Raw genomic sequence first — 12,654 nt, 5'->3', positions numbered from 1 at the left:
GGTTGTACAGCTTCAAACATACACCTAACAAAAATTATTGAAAATAGAAACACTTAAAAAAAGAGTTTAATTATTCTTTTGATCTCAGTTTTTTTCAAAAATATCAAATTAGTTATCCAGTTTTTTTAAGTTTTGATTTTTAAAAAATTGATATCATTTGGTTATTTCTTAAAACAAATAAATGATTTTTTAATCAAAATTAGCACTATGATTATATTAATTACAACAATAAAATAAATCATCTTTATTAACAACTTCAATTCTGATGAAAAATCATTGATCCATTTTAAAAACTTTAACGAAAATAACTAAATTGCATCAAATTTTTAAAAGTCAGAACCAAATTAAAACTTAAAAAAATAAAATTGGATGATCAATTTGATACTTTTTGACAAAAACAGATATCAAAATAATTTAACCTAAAAAAAACTATGTATAACATTTGATCTAATTTAATTTGACTTAATCAATGGATCACATATTTTATAATTTTGGTGGACCAGCTTGCTTGCATGTTGTGTTCATAGATTTCACACAATCCCTCCAACTCCAAATTTCATTTTAATAATCTGTTTAAGCATTGAAAGTGTTAATTTATTTGGTCATAGTTGCAAGAAGATTGAATGAAAAGCAATGTGTTTAGCAGATTCGCATGTGGTGTGTGTGGATTATAATTAGTAAAGCCACGTAGTTACGTAACTTAATGTTGCATCCCAGTTTTGAAGATAAAGACGATACGTAAATGGAAGGAAAACCCATCACCACGTACATGCATTTCATTTTAGGAAATAACTTAAGTACTTTTTGCTAAATCTAGACATCATTAATTAACAAAATTAACACAAAGGGGTTACACCAACATTTCCCATGTATTTATTTTTTAATATAATGTCACTAGTTTCATTAACATAGGTTGTAATTTCCAATTATGAATGTGAGACCTCTAATCAAGTCAAATTTATTTTGTCTAACTTCTTAATCTAATGGTGAATGGTGTTTTAGGTCAAGAAATAGTGTTATTTCCACGACCACTAGAAAAAGAAATTAAAGAGAGACAAAATTTGTTATCATATTCATCGAAATGTTTGAATCTATTTTAGGCTTTTATCTACATGTTTTTTAAATTTGAAAACATAATTGTTTTGATGTATTCATTTATGGCATGCATTTGTTTGTATTTTTTATTTGATTATTTTGTAGTCGTATTTAATATTAGTAGAGCTTAATTAGTTGTTTATACCCATTGAGAGAGTTTTCTCGTACTTAAATTATTCGTGTTTTCTTTTATGATTATTGTTATCATTTTCTATCCATATGTTTTACACATTTAAAAAATTATTTTCAATATGTACTATGACTTTTTTATTATTGTTCCTAATTTTAAGGGTCACAAGTATATATATATATATATATATATATATATATATATATATATATATATATATATATATATATATATATATATTTTTTTTTTTTTTTTTTTTTTTCTTACCGGAAAACAAAGTGCATATTTTAACAAAGATGCTAACAATGCTTTTTGTAACTTTTTTTTTTCTCTATTAATAATTCAAACTTGCAATTTTTTATAAGTTTTTGTTTCAATATATTTAATAGTCTTATATAATTTAGTAATCAAAATAAAATTTTTTTAAAACACACAATTTTTCTTTAACCATCTAGAACATTTTTTAGAAAAAAAAGGTAATAATAAAGATCACAAATCCAGAACGAACAAAATATATCAGATAGGTTAATTAACTTTAGTTTTACTAATGTTATTTCAACATAATTCTTTGAATTTGGTACGAGTTCTATATTATATTTTAACGATATGATCTCAAAGTTATTAAAACAATAACAACTGTTATTATATCTATAAAAACATTAAACGATGGTAAGAATTCACCAAAATTACTCTTTTTTTTTATAACTTTTAATCATATAATTTAAAAAAAAAAACTATAGAAAAAAGTATTTCTAACATATTAGATTTTTAAGATAAAATAAATTGTATAATTTTGGCTTGGTCCACAATTATATAGAAAATGACCCTCGTAATTATGTTCTTCAAATTTTGTAAGCAACCGTATGACGAAGGCAAAGAAAGCAAATAATGATTTTTTAACTTTAATTATTCAAAACCAAAATTTCATTAAATTAATACAAAAAGTGGTCATAATCATAACCATCATTATCATTTCATCAATGTTATCAATGTATTAAAGATTTATCAAATAATTGATGACCTTTTTTCATGGGTTGTGGCCAAATAAAGTTCACATAATGGGTACGAAAACCAACGTTCAAATACACGTTAAAACTTCAAATACAATATCCAAACCAAAAATTACTTTTTTTTTTTCACATTCTTTCTAAAATAAATGTTTATTTTATTTAATTAATTAGTGCGATATTATATCAATTTATTCAATAAATTTAAATTTGAATTTTGGATAAAGAGTTATGTTAGATATAAAAGAAGAAAATTTTACCTCTTATAACGATTCTTTCTTTCCAAATGGGAAAAATCATAGCTATTAATAATATTAATTTTTCTTGTAATCTAAAGATTAAAATATACAAATAGATTTAATTGTACTCGATGAGAAATTACATCATTCTCGTGATAATAATGTTTATGATACAAATTTTCCAAGTTAAAGTTAGTAACATTCTTGTTAAAATCAATAGAAAAGACAAAGAAGAATCAAAGTTATTGAATGAGATGAAGATACACATTCCAAACATAAACTAATCCTCAAACACATTCACAATCTCACAACTGGTATCAGAAAAACCAGTGTTGTTCAAAAGATAAGAGAAGAAGAAGCAAGAGTGGGATGAAGAAGTGCCCCTCTAATGGCGGAATTGGGCAAAGGCTTTCCCTTGAGGTTGTCACAGCCATAAATCCAAACCCAAACCCATTCGCACCCAACCCTTCTGCAAGCCACCATTCCAGAACCCAGATCTCTGTACAAACAGATACAATCCTCATTCCCCACACACTTCACACTCTCCCAAACCCTCTTCCCTCCCAACAATCTCAACCCCAATTGAAGGGGCACCTCATCCACCAAGCACCACTTGTCGTCACCTTCACCAAGCCCCCAAATGCAACCACTTCCTCCACAAGTTCCACCCACCAATCCCAATGCCCCATTTCTCTTCACAAGCGATGCAAACTCAAGCTTTTCAGCCATGGGCACACCCAGTTCCCTCCACCCATTTCTCCCAACATCATACCCCACAACGCTGTACGCTCTCGCCGAGGTTACCCAATACAGAGTCTCTCCAATGCACACATTCTCATTCGGCGTCCACACCGTCAGCCTCACCGCGAATTCCACCGGCGTCGACCCCACAACCCGCCACGTCTCTATCCTCGAGTCGTACATCTCCACCTTCGTTTCATACGTGGCGCCACCTTCCGCCGCCGCCTCCGACATGCCACCTGCCACGTACACTCTAAACGAAGGGAACACAACATCATCATGAGATGAATTCGAAGACTCCGAGACTTTGACTCCAACGGCAGGGTTGGTTCTTGCCGCGCGCAACCGGGGAAGGTGCTTGAACTCTCCGGTGAAGGGGTTGAAGAGACCCAATTGGAGGGTTGTGGAATTGGTGACCCTCAGGAGGAGGAGGCTTCCGATTGAGGCAATTGGTCGAATGGATGGTAGTGGCAGAGAGAGTTGGTGCCATTTGTCTATGGTGGGATTGTGAGCATAACAACATGCTCTATGGTTGCGAATTGGAAGAGCCAAGAACCATGAAGAGGTTGTTGTTGTTGTTGATGATGTTGTTGTCGGGGATAGAGGATATGCTTTGGAACAAGTGTGCCAATTCTTGCAAACTGATCTTGCTATGGCCAATGAATCTGGGGAGAGAAAGGAGAAAACTTTGGCTAAGAGATCTAAGGGTAGGTTGTTCCAAATTGACATACCCAGAATTGGTGATTTCAATCTAAGGGGTGATAGATAGATACTCATCAACTTAGCATATATAGTATTTATCAACTACTGAATTGCAGTGTGCAGTTACCAACAGTCACTGATAAATTTGTTTCTGTTGATAAAATCATTGTTATCTTTGTATTTGTAATGAAGTTATTTGCTGTGGACAACATGAAATTGTGCTAGTTAAAAATGATGTTTTTTTTAAGGAGAGTTATTGGGTTGAGCAATTATCAGAGGCCAATAATTGCATCGAGATGTGTGACCCACATGTGATGCGGAGCTCTGTCACCTCCACCAAGTTGCGTGTGAACTTTGTCACTTTTGGATTTAATATCAGAAACCTAAATTGGATTGGATGGTTCTTGGAGATAGCCAAAGGGTGAGAGAATATGTGCTACTTCAAATTCGTATTTCCTCCTTTTTGAAAAGCAAATTTGAGTTACTACAAATCCTCTGCTCTTTTGTACAAAGCTTTCTCGCTACTTTTCTTTATTGAAAAAGATTCAGAAGTGTTGCAGGAAAAAATTGTTTCATTCTCACAAACAGTTGGTGAACAAAAGGATAATGATTGCAAGTATAAAGAAAATGGGCGTGAATTATTTGAGGTATTAAAAAGCTGCATCTATATTGCTTAATTAATTGATCCATTAATTTATTGATTATTGGCTTTGCTTAGAACCTTATCCTCAAAAACTGAAGTAAGATATTGAAAGATATAGATTACGTTACTGTCCAGAAACCTAATTTTGCGTCTTAAGTTCGTGTGCCATGGTGAGTGTCCATTAACATATCTGAATTGACATTATATTGTTTATATATATATATATATATATATATATATATATATATATTTCATTTGAATTTTCTTCCACTCAATTTTAATAAGATTTAAATAAATAATCTTGATAATATAAAGTATCATTTTTATATAAGATTATTGATAAAACATTACGAGAATGTATTCATAGTTTGAGATGGGCATGGTCCCTTGCAGAGGAAACATTTACAAGACATGACTTGAGGTTGAGGAAAATACCAAAACCAAATTTTTACTTTTTGGATGAATTAAACGAAAACGATTTTAATTTTATCACACGAGTTATTCTCTCATGCTATATATAAACAAGAAATGAATATAAAAGGGGATTTTAGGGTAAAATTGATCTCGTGAAAGTGTTACCTCCTTTTGGAACATCAATTCCATTTTTGTGGGACCTTTCAGAATCGAGGGTCCTTTCAAAGATTTGGAGCTATGGCTTCTTCTAGGAGATGCGCCACCCTCATTAGCTCCATTGCTTTTTCAATTTATTTCTTTATCATCATTTTTCAAGTTCCCATTTTCAGGTATCATTTCCCCTTAACCCTTTTACCTTATTCCTCTTATTTCGTCTATGCTAATCACCCTTACCAATTCCTTCAATGCCATTATCAGAATAGCATAAACAAACCATTGCTCAACGAAAGAAGAGAACATAGGATAAAATGATTCTAGAATGTGCAGGGAATCTTTTTCTTTATATTTTTCAATACAGATTTTACAGTTGTCTTTTTTGTTTTTGTTTTATCATGTATTGTAGATCCAATGTGTCGTTTTTAAATCATCAGTCAACAACGATTGAAATCAAATGCACCTTCAATTAAATATTCCAGAAATTAGGGTTGGTGTAACATATAGGAACCCTTTTTTGTTACTTACATTTTTTTTTATTGCGTTAATTTTCAATGTGTTGATCAAGTGTAAAACGGCAGAACTAGCAAGCAAAGTACATTATCAAATCTCCTAAGTATTTGACAATTGAAGTGGCTCGCAGAAAATTCTAACATTAATTTTTGTTTGTGATTGCACTGCCACTAGTAACAGGGTCTTGTAATTGGGATGCTTTTTGTTCTTGTTTTTGTAATTCCTGCAATTATCAATTGCCAAAAGCTTAGAATGAAGTTCTGGAATGGTGCTTTTAAATTTGTATCGCGGTGGTGATGATGGTCACAGAGGTCTTGTTTATTTCCAGGGTTCCATGTAGAATTGGAATATGTAAGACACCGATAGAAGTGACATCTTCTCAGTTAATTGCAAGTGAGGTCTTCCCTCGTTCTATAGTGAAGATCCTTTTCTACCCTGGAGCTGTTGCAAAGGCAATTTGCAATCACAAAACCATCCCAAGCTACGAAAATCTGCTAAACATTCACCAGTTCAATACAAGGACAGTGTCTGCTGCATCAGATATCCAACGCCTAGAGGTGTTGTGTTGATTAGTAACTGAAAATAATTCCTCTGTTAGTATTGAGATCAGTGCTAGCAACAAATCCCGCACTACTTCTAATTTTAACACACTGTCTGTTCTTGGTTAAACTTTTCTTAAAAATTACATAAAGTTGTGAGTGAAGTTCATCAAACAAGGAATATGCCTTACACAATTTTGCAATTTCTTTCAATTTTCAGCCATTAATGGATATTGTGTTGAGAGAAGTGTGTCAGGGAGTATGTTGCTAGCATTTGGTAATGAACTTGTTGAAGGTTAAGCTTTGACCCTCATTGGGTTGGGATTGTGTTGCAGGTTCTTGCAGGAAGCTACTTGTCTGTGGCAGGAGCAATCACAGGGCTGATAAAACCAGGAAGAATGGGCCTTTTTGGAGTACTTCTTATCATGTGGGGTGTCATTAGAGAGTCCATAATGGGAAGATCTGGTTTCGCTCAAGCAAAAGGCATCTACATCTATCCAGCCATGTATATTGTACTAATCTCAGCATTCTTCTCTATCAGAAAGGATGTCAGAAAGTTAATTCGTACATTCACTAGAAAGCATGTTAAGAAGGTTAAACGTTTCAAATCAAAGGGAAAATGAGACTTGTAATGAATGACATGCATACGTCCATGGCCTAATTGGCTATGATGCCTGAAACTGATAGGTAGGTAGCACTTGTATTGCCTAATGCAATTGCAGACACATGAATAGAAAAATTCTTAATCACAGGGTTGCTAGTGGTGATTATGCAGCATGAATTTTTTGTATTGTTCATGAATGAGAATGACTTGCAGAAACTGTCAAGCGCATGCATTCATTGCTGCTGTTCTGAATAGGGGTTTGATAATTCTTTAAGATGTGCAAATTCAGATTATTGTGCACTCTTAGATCTTTCATTGCATTGATCAAATTCAAACAAAAGGATGCCATTATTTATTTGTTTTCAGAAAGAGATGTATATGAGCTGAGTGAGTTGCAGACATAGTTTTCTTTGTCGAGTGCATTGAGTACTGTTCTGAATAGAGAACTGAGAGCATTCTTTAGAAGATGCACAATGCAGCTTAAGATGGGAAGTGTTGATTCTTTCATTGCATTTGTTAAATCTAAAGAACGTTTGTTTCCTAAACTCAAACTTTATGTCCGAAAGTGCTTTAGAAATTAAATTCATAATGTCATATAACAGTTCTATCAAATAATGATAAGATTGAGTCATCTTCCATTACTAAAAAAATCAGGTCTGATCGCGTAAAATGGATTTATTGTTACCGCATTATTTTATCTTGTTTCGTAGTATTGAATATAGTTCTTAATAAGTTTCTACATTAAATACTTCAAGAAGAAAAATGGTCTTAAATTTGTTTATCAAACTTGAATAAAGTTGTCTTGACTTTATTTTTAGTTAAAAATCCTCACACTGAGATTTTAATTTGTATTACGGGGATTAAGATTCTGTATCTCAAGAGTTTGAATGAAATGGTGGAGTTTTAGAAAACCCCATTGGAATTTAGAAGAGTTTATCTAATATAACAAATAAAATAAAGAATATATATATATATATATATAATACTCTTAATTTGATAATAATTTAATATTTTCGTTATGTGGTAGTATAATTTTACTAAATAACATTAAATTACATGTGAAGAAATCTTATATAAATGGCTTAAATAATGATTTAATTTTAGTTTTTGTTTAATTTTTTCAATTTGGTCATGTTTTAATTTTTTTTAATTTGGTCTTAATATTTATTATTTTTATCCAATTCATTTATTGTTTTAACACCGTTAAAATATGTTAAAATAGTTAACCGATTGTAAATAATAATTATTACGTGTTATTTTATAAATTTTTTGATTTTTTTAATTTTTTTTAAATTATTATTATTTTTATTTAAAAAAATTGTTCGCATGCCAAATTAACGTGTTAGTGGTAATGTTAAAGTAAAAAAAAATTCTAAAAGAAGTTAAATTCATCCGATAATTTGAGTCTAATAAAATGTTAAAAAATTAGAAAAACCCTATAATTGAATATAAAATTCAGCTCAAGAATTTATCGTGAATTTATCAAAGTTTACTTTAACAAATTAATAACAAGTTACCTCGTTTTTGTTTATCTAAAATAATAATCTCATAAAAATTTTAAAATTACTTTCTAATATTATATTATACGTTATACGTTTTAATTAAGTAACGTGAACATTTTTTTAGGTTAATAATTTTTTGTGTGTATTTATATATATATATAAATATATATTTCTGAAACATTATTTCTAAATGATAAACCAATAAAATAAAACATATAAAATCTGAAAAACTGATGATTTTCAATGTAAAAACAACAATAACCTTAGAGTAAAAAAAAAAAAAAAGGCTGAAGCACTTACCTACCACAGGCGCCGCCGGGTCCTTTAAGCGTCGTCGTTTGAATACCCTACATAAATTACCATGAACGTTCTGCAGAGGAAATTGAGTGAGTGAGTGAGAAAGGTATTGAAATGAAAACAATGGCGTCGTTATTCTCTGCAACTGCAACCGTTATTCCTCGAAACCTCGCCGTGTCTTCTTCCGGCAAACGCTTTGTCGGCCACTCTCTTCTTTCTTCTTCTTCTCCGCCCTTCCTCTCATTTCCCACTCCCAAATCAAACCCTCGTAATCGTCTCACCGTTTCCCTCCAATCCCCACGCGCCCAATCCAGCGCGTCATCCTCTCCCTCCGCCACTTTCCACGGCCTCTGCTATGTTGTCGGCGACAACATCGACACGGACCAGATCATCCCCGCGGAATACCTCACCCTCGTTCCTTCCAAGCCCGACGAGTACGAGAAGCTCGGCTCCTACGCCCTGGTCGGCCTCCCCGCCTCCTACGCCACGCGTTTCATTGAACCCGGCGAGACCAAGACCAAGTACGCCATTGTCATCGGCGGCGCCAACTTCGGCTGCGGCTCCTCCCGCGAGCACGCGCCCGTAGCGTTGGGCGCCTCCGGCGCTGCCGCCGTGGTCGCGGAGTCGTACGCGCGGATCTTTTTCCGGAATTCGGTGGCCACCGGCGAGGTGTACCCGCTGGAGTCGGAGACCCGCCTCTGCGAGGAGTGCCGCACCGGTGATGTTGTCACGATCGAGCTCGGAGAGAGCCGCTTGATTAATCACACCACCGGGAAGGAATATCGGTTGAAGCCGATCGGTGACGCTGGTCCGGTTATTGAGGCTGGTGGCATCTTTGCCTATGCGAGGAAGTCCGGCATGATTCCCTCTCGTTGAGGTATTGCGTTCTTACCTTCTCCTTTGGTACCATACATTTATGACAGAGTTGCATTGTGTAGATTAATTACCTAAACTAAGATCGGATGAACGAAAATTACCTGATTCATAGATAGAAAAGGGTCCATTTGAACTTCTTGAAGTGCAAGTGTTCTGAATCCTCCATTAAGGAGAATGAACTATTTGAAGTCTCAAGCCTTGTGGCTCTTTTGTCTGATTGACTGGTCTGTTGAATTGAGCTTTCTTGATGAGAGTCAGGTTAAGGAAAATGTTAATGGTTAACTTGGATTAAGGTTTGTCTAGGTTAATAGTACAAAAGTACTACATAAGATCAAATTTTATAAATGGCCACATTCATACGCATTCTTAAAAATGATTCAGGAGTACACACACTTTTTGACTCAAGATATTATGCACGTTTTATAGGTAAAATCCAGAATAGAAGTTTGATTACGAGTTAATTTGTTTTCTCCACCTATTTTTAAACTAAGAGTGTAAGAATGTATGAGTTAACTCACGAATTTGACAACGATGGTCCCAACCTTCTTTCAGTTGGTATTATAGTCTTTCTTCATGCCTCTGAGCTTCAAATCAGTGGCACAGTGTTCTCTAGGAACTAATCAAAAGGGTGGTGCACAGCCAATCCACGTCAGTATCGAGACCGTGTGGATCATTGTGGGAATGGGGATGTTAGGATCCAATTGTTAGGTGTGAGTTGAGTCCTACATTTGAGGTATGCATATATTGTCTGCGGTTTATAAGCCATTGGACTATTCAACTACTTAGCTTTTGTGGTATAGTTCTCTTAACTGTCTTAACAAAACCATTTTCAAATTCATTTGACCATGGTTTATGTTTTCATTGTATTCTAAAAATGAAAACAATACGTCGGAGCATATGCTATTGTCGTCAATCTTTAGTTCTTGTGGTTTAGTTTGTTATCAGCATTGAACAAGATTATCTTCTGTTGCCAATGCTCATTTTTGGAAGTTAAGTTAGAGCGTCTTGATGCATACGTTTCTTTCTGTGTTTCTATTAAGCTTGGCTCTTATTTTTGGAAGTAGTTCTATGTTTTCTTTTAGGGGAAGCTGGAAGCGTTCATGGATTTGTTGGAACCGTGTCACCTTTGGCAGCAGCAACTACCCGATTATTTGAGTATTTGCAACTTATTGCCTTCTCTATGCATATTTTTTCTCGTAGTATGCAGTTTAGACATTTGACAGTTCTTCAGATAGGCTACTACTGCTTTGTCTTTCTAAGGTGAAATTAATTTGGATGAAGGAAGATTAGTACTGTAGTTTGGCTTTAGAATTATTTTGTACTTGGGAAATATGAAGTTTTCCTCGATGTCAAAGATTGGATGAATGTTGCATCAGCAGGAACTTTATTATATTATAGTTTTTAATCCTTGCTTTGCGCATGTTGATTTGAGAAGTTTGTTTTTAAATAATATAAAACGGGTGGATTGGTATTATAGATCTAGGGTTTAGGGTTTCAAATACCATATCGAAACAGTAGAATACAATAATCTTGTTACATTAGCTTCTAAATAACAGCGAAAAAGAAAACTAGAAAAATGTTTGGGCATAATTTCTTTTTTCTTGAATTTTTACTTTAGGAACATGTACTGAAACTGATCTCCTAGTGCCTGTTCTCTAAATCCGTTTTTTCTTTCTCGAATTCTTAGCAATATATACTCTTGGTATTTTTTGAACTTGTTTAACAAAAATAAAGCATTGAAATGCAGAGAATTGTTTAATATTTATATAACAGAAGAGACAATGAATTTTTTCAAAACATATATGTACTTAATTACTTAAATCACCGTTAATTTTTTCTATCGTATTAGTAAGTGGGATTATGTCACCTGTAATCTACACATAACAAGTTCTGAATATCCTAATGTAATAAGTTGTGATTTTTCTAAAATGTAAGCCTTTATTAGTAAAATTACAAAAAGGGAGTGGAAATGTAAATAAAAGCAGATGTAAAACTTAACATCGCCGCTCACCTTTTTTCTTCCTGCACCTCCATAAAATCTTTAATCTCTAAAATATACTTCATTAAAATTAGGTTTAAACTTTGGTAAAAAGACACTTTATATTGTATGATCCATATCCATAATGTATTATGTAAAATATTATTCTCAATAAATGATATATAATTTTTTTTTCATATGATAAACAGAATAATTTCATAAAATATTTAAAAATTATTTGTATAATACTTTTTATTTATTATCTAAATTTATTATATTATATTTATTAGTAAAGATAACATTTTAATATTATTAAGAATAATTTAAATATAATATATCTTTTTAAATATGTTCTGGATTGAAAATTTACATAATATTTCCGAATTTGGAAAATATATTTTTAGTGAGGAATAACTTCAGATTATATGGGGGTACAGGAAGAAAAACAAAAGGATGCAGAGGGAATTAATTACCCATATGCCTACTGTGGGTTCAGCATGTTTGGACCGAAGAATAGGTTAGAAAAAAGCCCAATCTCATAATACCATACAAATCCTCCATGAGTTTCTTTTCCCTTTCCTAAGCACAAACCCTGCAAGTAAACCCTAGCCGTCGCGATGCAGATATTCGTGAAAACCCTCACGGGGAAAACCATCACCCTTGAGGTTGAGTCTTCGGACACAATCGATAATGTGAAGGCCAAGATCCAGGACAAGGAGGGTATCCCGCCGGATCAGCAGCGTCTCATCTTCGCCGGAAAGCAGCTCGAGGACGGCCGCACCCTCGCCGACTACAACATCCAGAAGGAGTCCACTCTCCACCTCGTCCTCCGTCTACGTGGCGGCGCCAAAAAGCGCAAGAAGAAGACCTATACCAAGCCTAAGAAGATCAAGCACAAGCACAAGAAGGTGAAGCTCGCCGTCTTGCAGTTCTATAAGGTTGACGACTCCGGCAAGGTGCAGAGGCTCCGCAAGGAGTGCCCTAACGCTGAGTGCGGCGCCGGAACCTTCATGGCTAACCATTTCGATCGTCACTACTGCGGCAAGTGCGGCCTCACTTATGTCTACCAGAAGGCCGGTGCCTAAGTTGTAATGCATTTGCTTTTCTTACTGTTATTTTTAGTTCTTAAAGTTTTGTTTAATGTTTTGTTCTTTTAGTGTTGCGACTGTTTCGGTTTAATTAAACTTTTATCAATACTTTATGGATTTCGATTATCTGTTA

At 33.8% G+C, this 12,654-nt stretch overlaps 4 protein-coding genes across 6 annotated transcripts; 3 read left to right on the top strand and 1 right to left on the bottom strand.

Annotated features, from left to right (window-relative positions):
- Window positions 1-2,690: 2,690 nt before the first annotated feature.
- Window positions 2,691-4,154, bottom strand: LOC114165666 (uncharacterized). The gene has a single exon (XM_028050235.2). It carries the CDS (start codon window positions 3,987-3,989, stop codon window positions 2,808-2,810), a length of 1,182 nt encoding a protein of 393 aa, XP_027906036.2. The 5' UTR covers window positions 3,990-4,154; the 3' UTR covers window positions 2,691-2,807.
- Window positions 4,155-5,113: 959 nt separating this feature from the next.
- Window positions 5,114-7,157, top strand: LOC114167479 (uncharacterized). Its single transcript, XM_028052570.2, has 3 exons — window positions 5,114-5,300; window positions 5,966-6,194; window positions 6,512-7,157. The coding sequence occupies exons 1-3, from the start codon at window positions 5,209-5,211 to the stop codon at window positions 6,797-6,799; spliced, it is 609 nt and encodes a 202-aa protein (XP_027908371.1). The 5' UTR covers window positions 5,114-5,208; the 3' UTR covers window positions 6,800-7,157.
- Window positions 7,158-8,639: 1,482 nt separating this feature from the next.
- Window positions 8,640-10,862, top strand: LOC114167337 (3-isopropylmalate dehydratase small subunit 1-like). 3 transcript variants are annotated; one of them, XM_085667670.1, is made up of 2 exons: window positions 8,640-9,456; window positions 10,008-10,594. In XM_085667670.1, the coding sequence occupies exon 1, from the start codon at window positions 8,694-8,696 to the stop codon at window positions 9,453-9,455; it is 762 nt and encodes a 253-aa protein (XP_085523796.1). In that variant the 5' UTR covers window positions 8,640-8,693; the 3' UTR covers window position 9,456; window positions 10,008-10,594. The 3 variants fall into 3 exon arrangements, with proteins under 3 accessions (XP_085523796.1, XP_027908197.1, XP_027908198.1); XM_028052396.2 differs by having other exon boundaries at window positions 8,642-9,456; window positions 10,520-10,862; XM_028052397.2 differs by having other exon boundaries at window positions 8,643-9,456; window positions 10,538-10,862.
- A 1,135-nt stretch (window positions 10,863-11,997) lies between these two features.
- Window positions 11,998-12,654, top strand: LOC114165954 (ubiquitin-ribosomal protein eS31 fusion protein-like). Its single transcript, XM_028050595.2, has one exon. The coding sequence runs from the start codon at window positions 12,051-12,053 to the stop codon at window positions 12,516-12,518; it is 468 nt and encodes a 155-aa protein (XP_027906396.1). The 5' UTR covers window positions 11,998-12,050; the 3' UTR covers window positions 12,519-12,654.

Source organism: Vigna unguiculata, chromosome 10 (assembly GCF_037176805.1).
Source record: "Vigna unguiculata cultivar grain cowpea cultivar isolate G323 ecotype 2 chromosome 10, ASM3717680v1, whole genome shotgun sequence".
In the NCBI taxonomy this organism is placed as follows: domain Eukaryota; kingdom Viridiplantae; phylum Streptophyta; class Magnoliopsida; order Fabales; family Fabaceae; genus Vigna; species Vigna unguiculata.
This window is presented reverse-complemented; position numbering and strand designations above follow the sequence as displayed.

Coding starts and splice junctions, on each gene's coding strand:
- LOC114167479 (XM_028052570.2), top strand. CDS start 5,209: ATGGCTTCTTCTAGGAGATGCGCCACCCTCATTAGCTCCATTGCTTTT. Junction 5,301..5,965: donor TTTCAAGTTCCCATTTTCAG/GTATCATTTCCC, acceptor GTTTATTTCCAG/GGTTCCATGTAGAATTGGAA. Junction 6,195..6,511: donor CAGATATCCAACGCCTAGAG/GTGTTGTGTTGA, acceptor ATTGTGTTGCAG/GTTCTTGCAGGAAGCTACTT.
- LOC114167337 (XM_028052396.2), top strand. CDS start 8,694: ATGAAAACAATGGCGTCGTTATTCTCTGCAACTGCAACCGTTATTCCT.
- LOC114165666 (XM_028050235.2), bottom strand. CDS start 3,989: ATGAGTATCTATCTATCACCCCTTAGATTGAAATCACCAATTCTGGGT.
- LOC114165954 (XM_028050595.2), top strand. CDS start 12,051: ATGCAGATATTCGTGAAAACCCTCACGGGGAAAACCATCACCCTTGAG.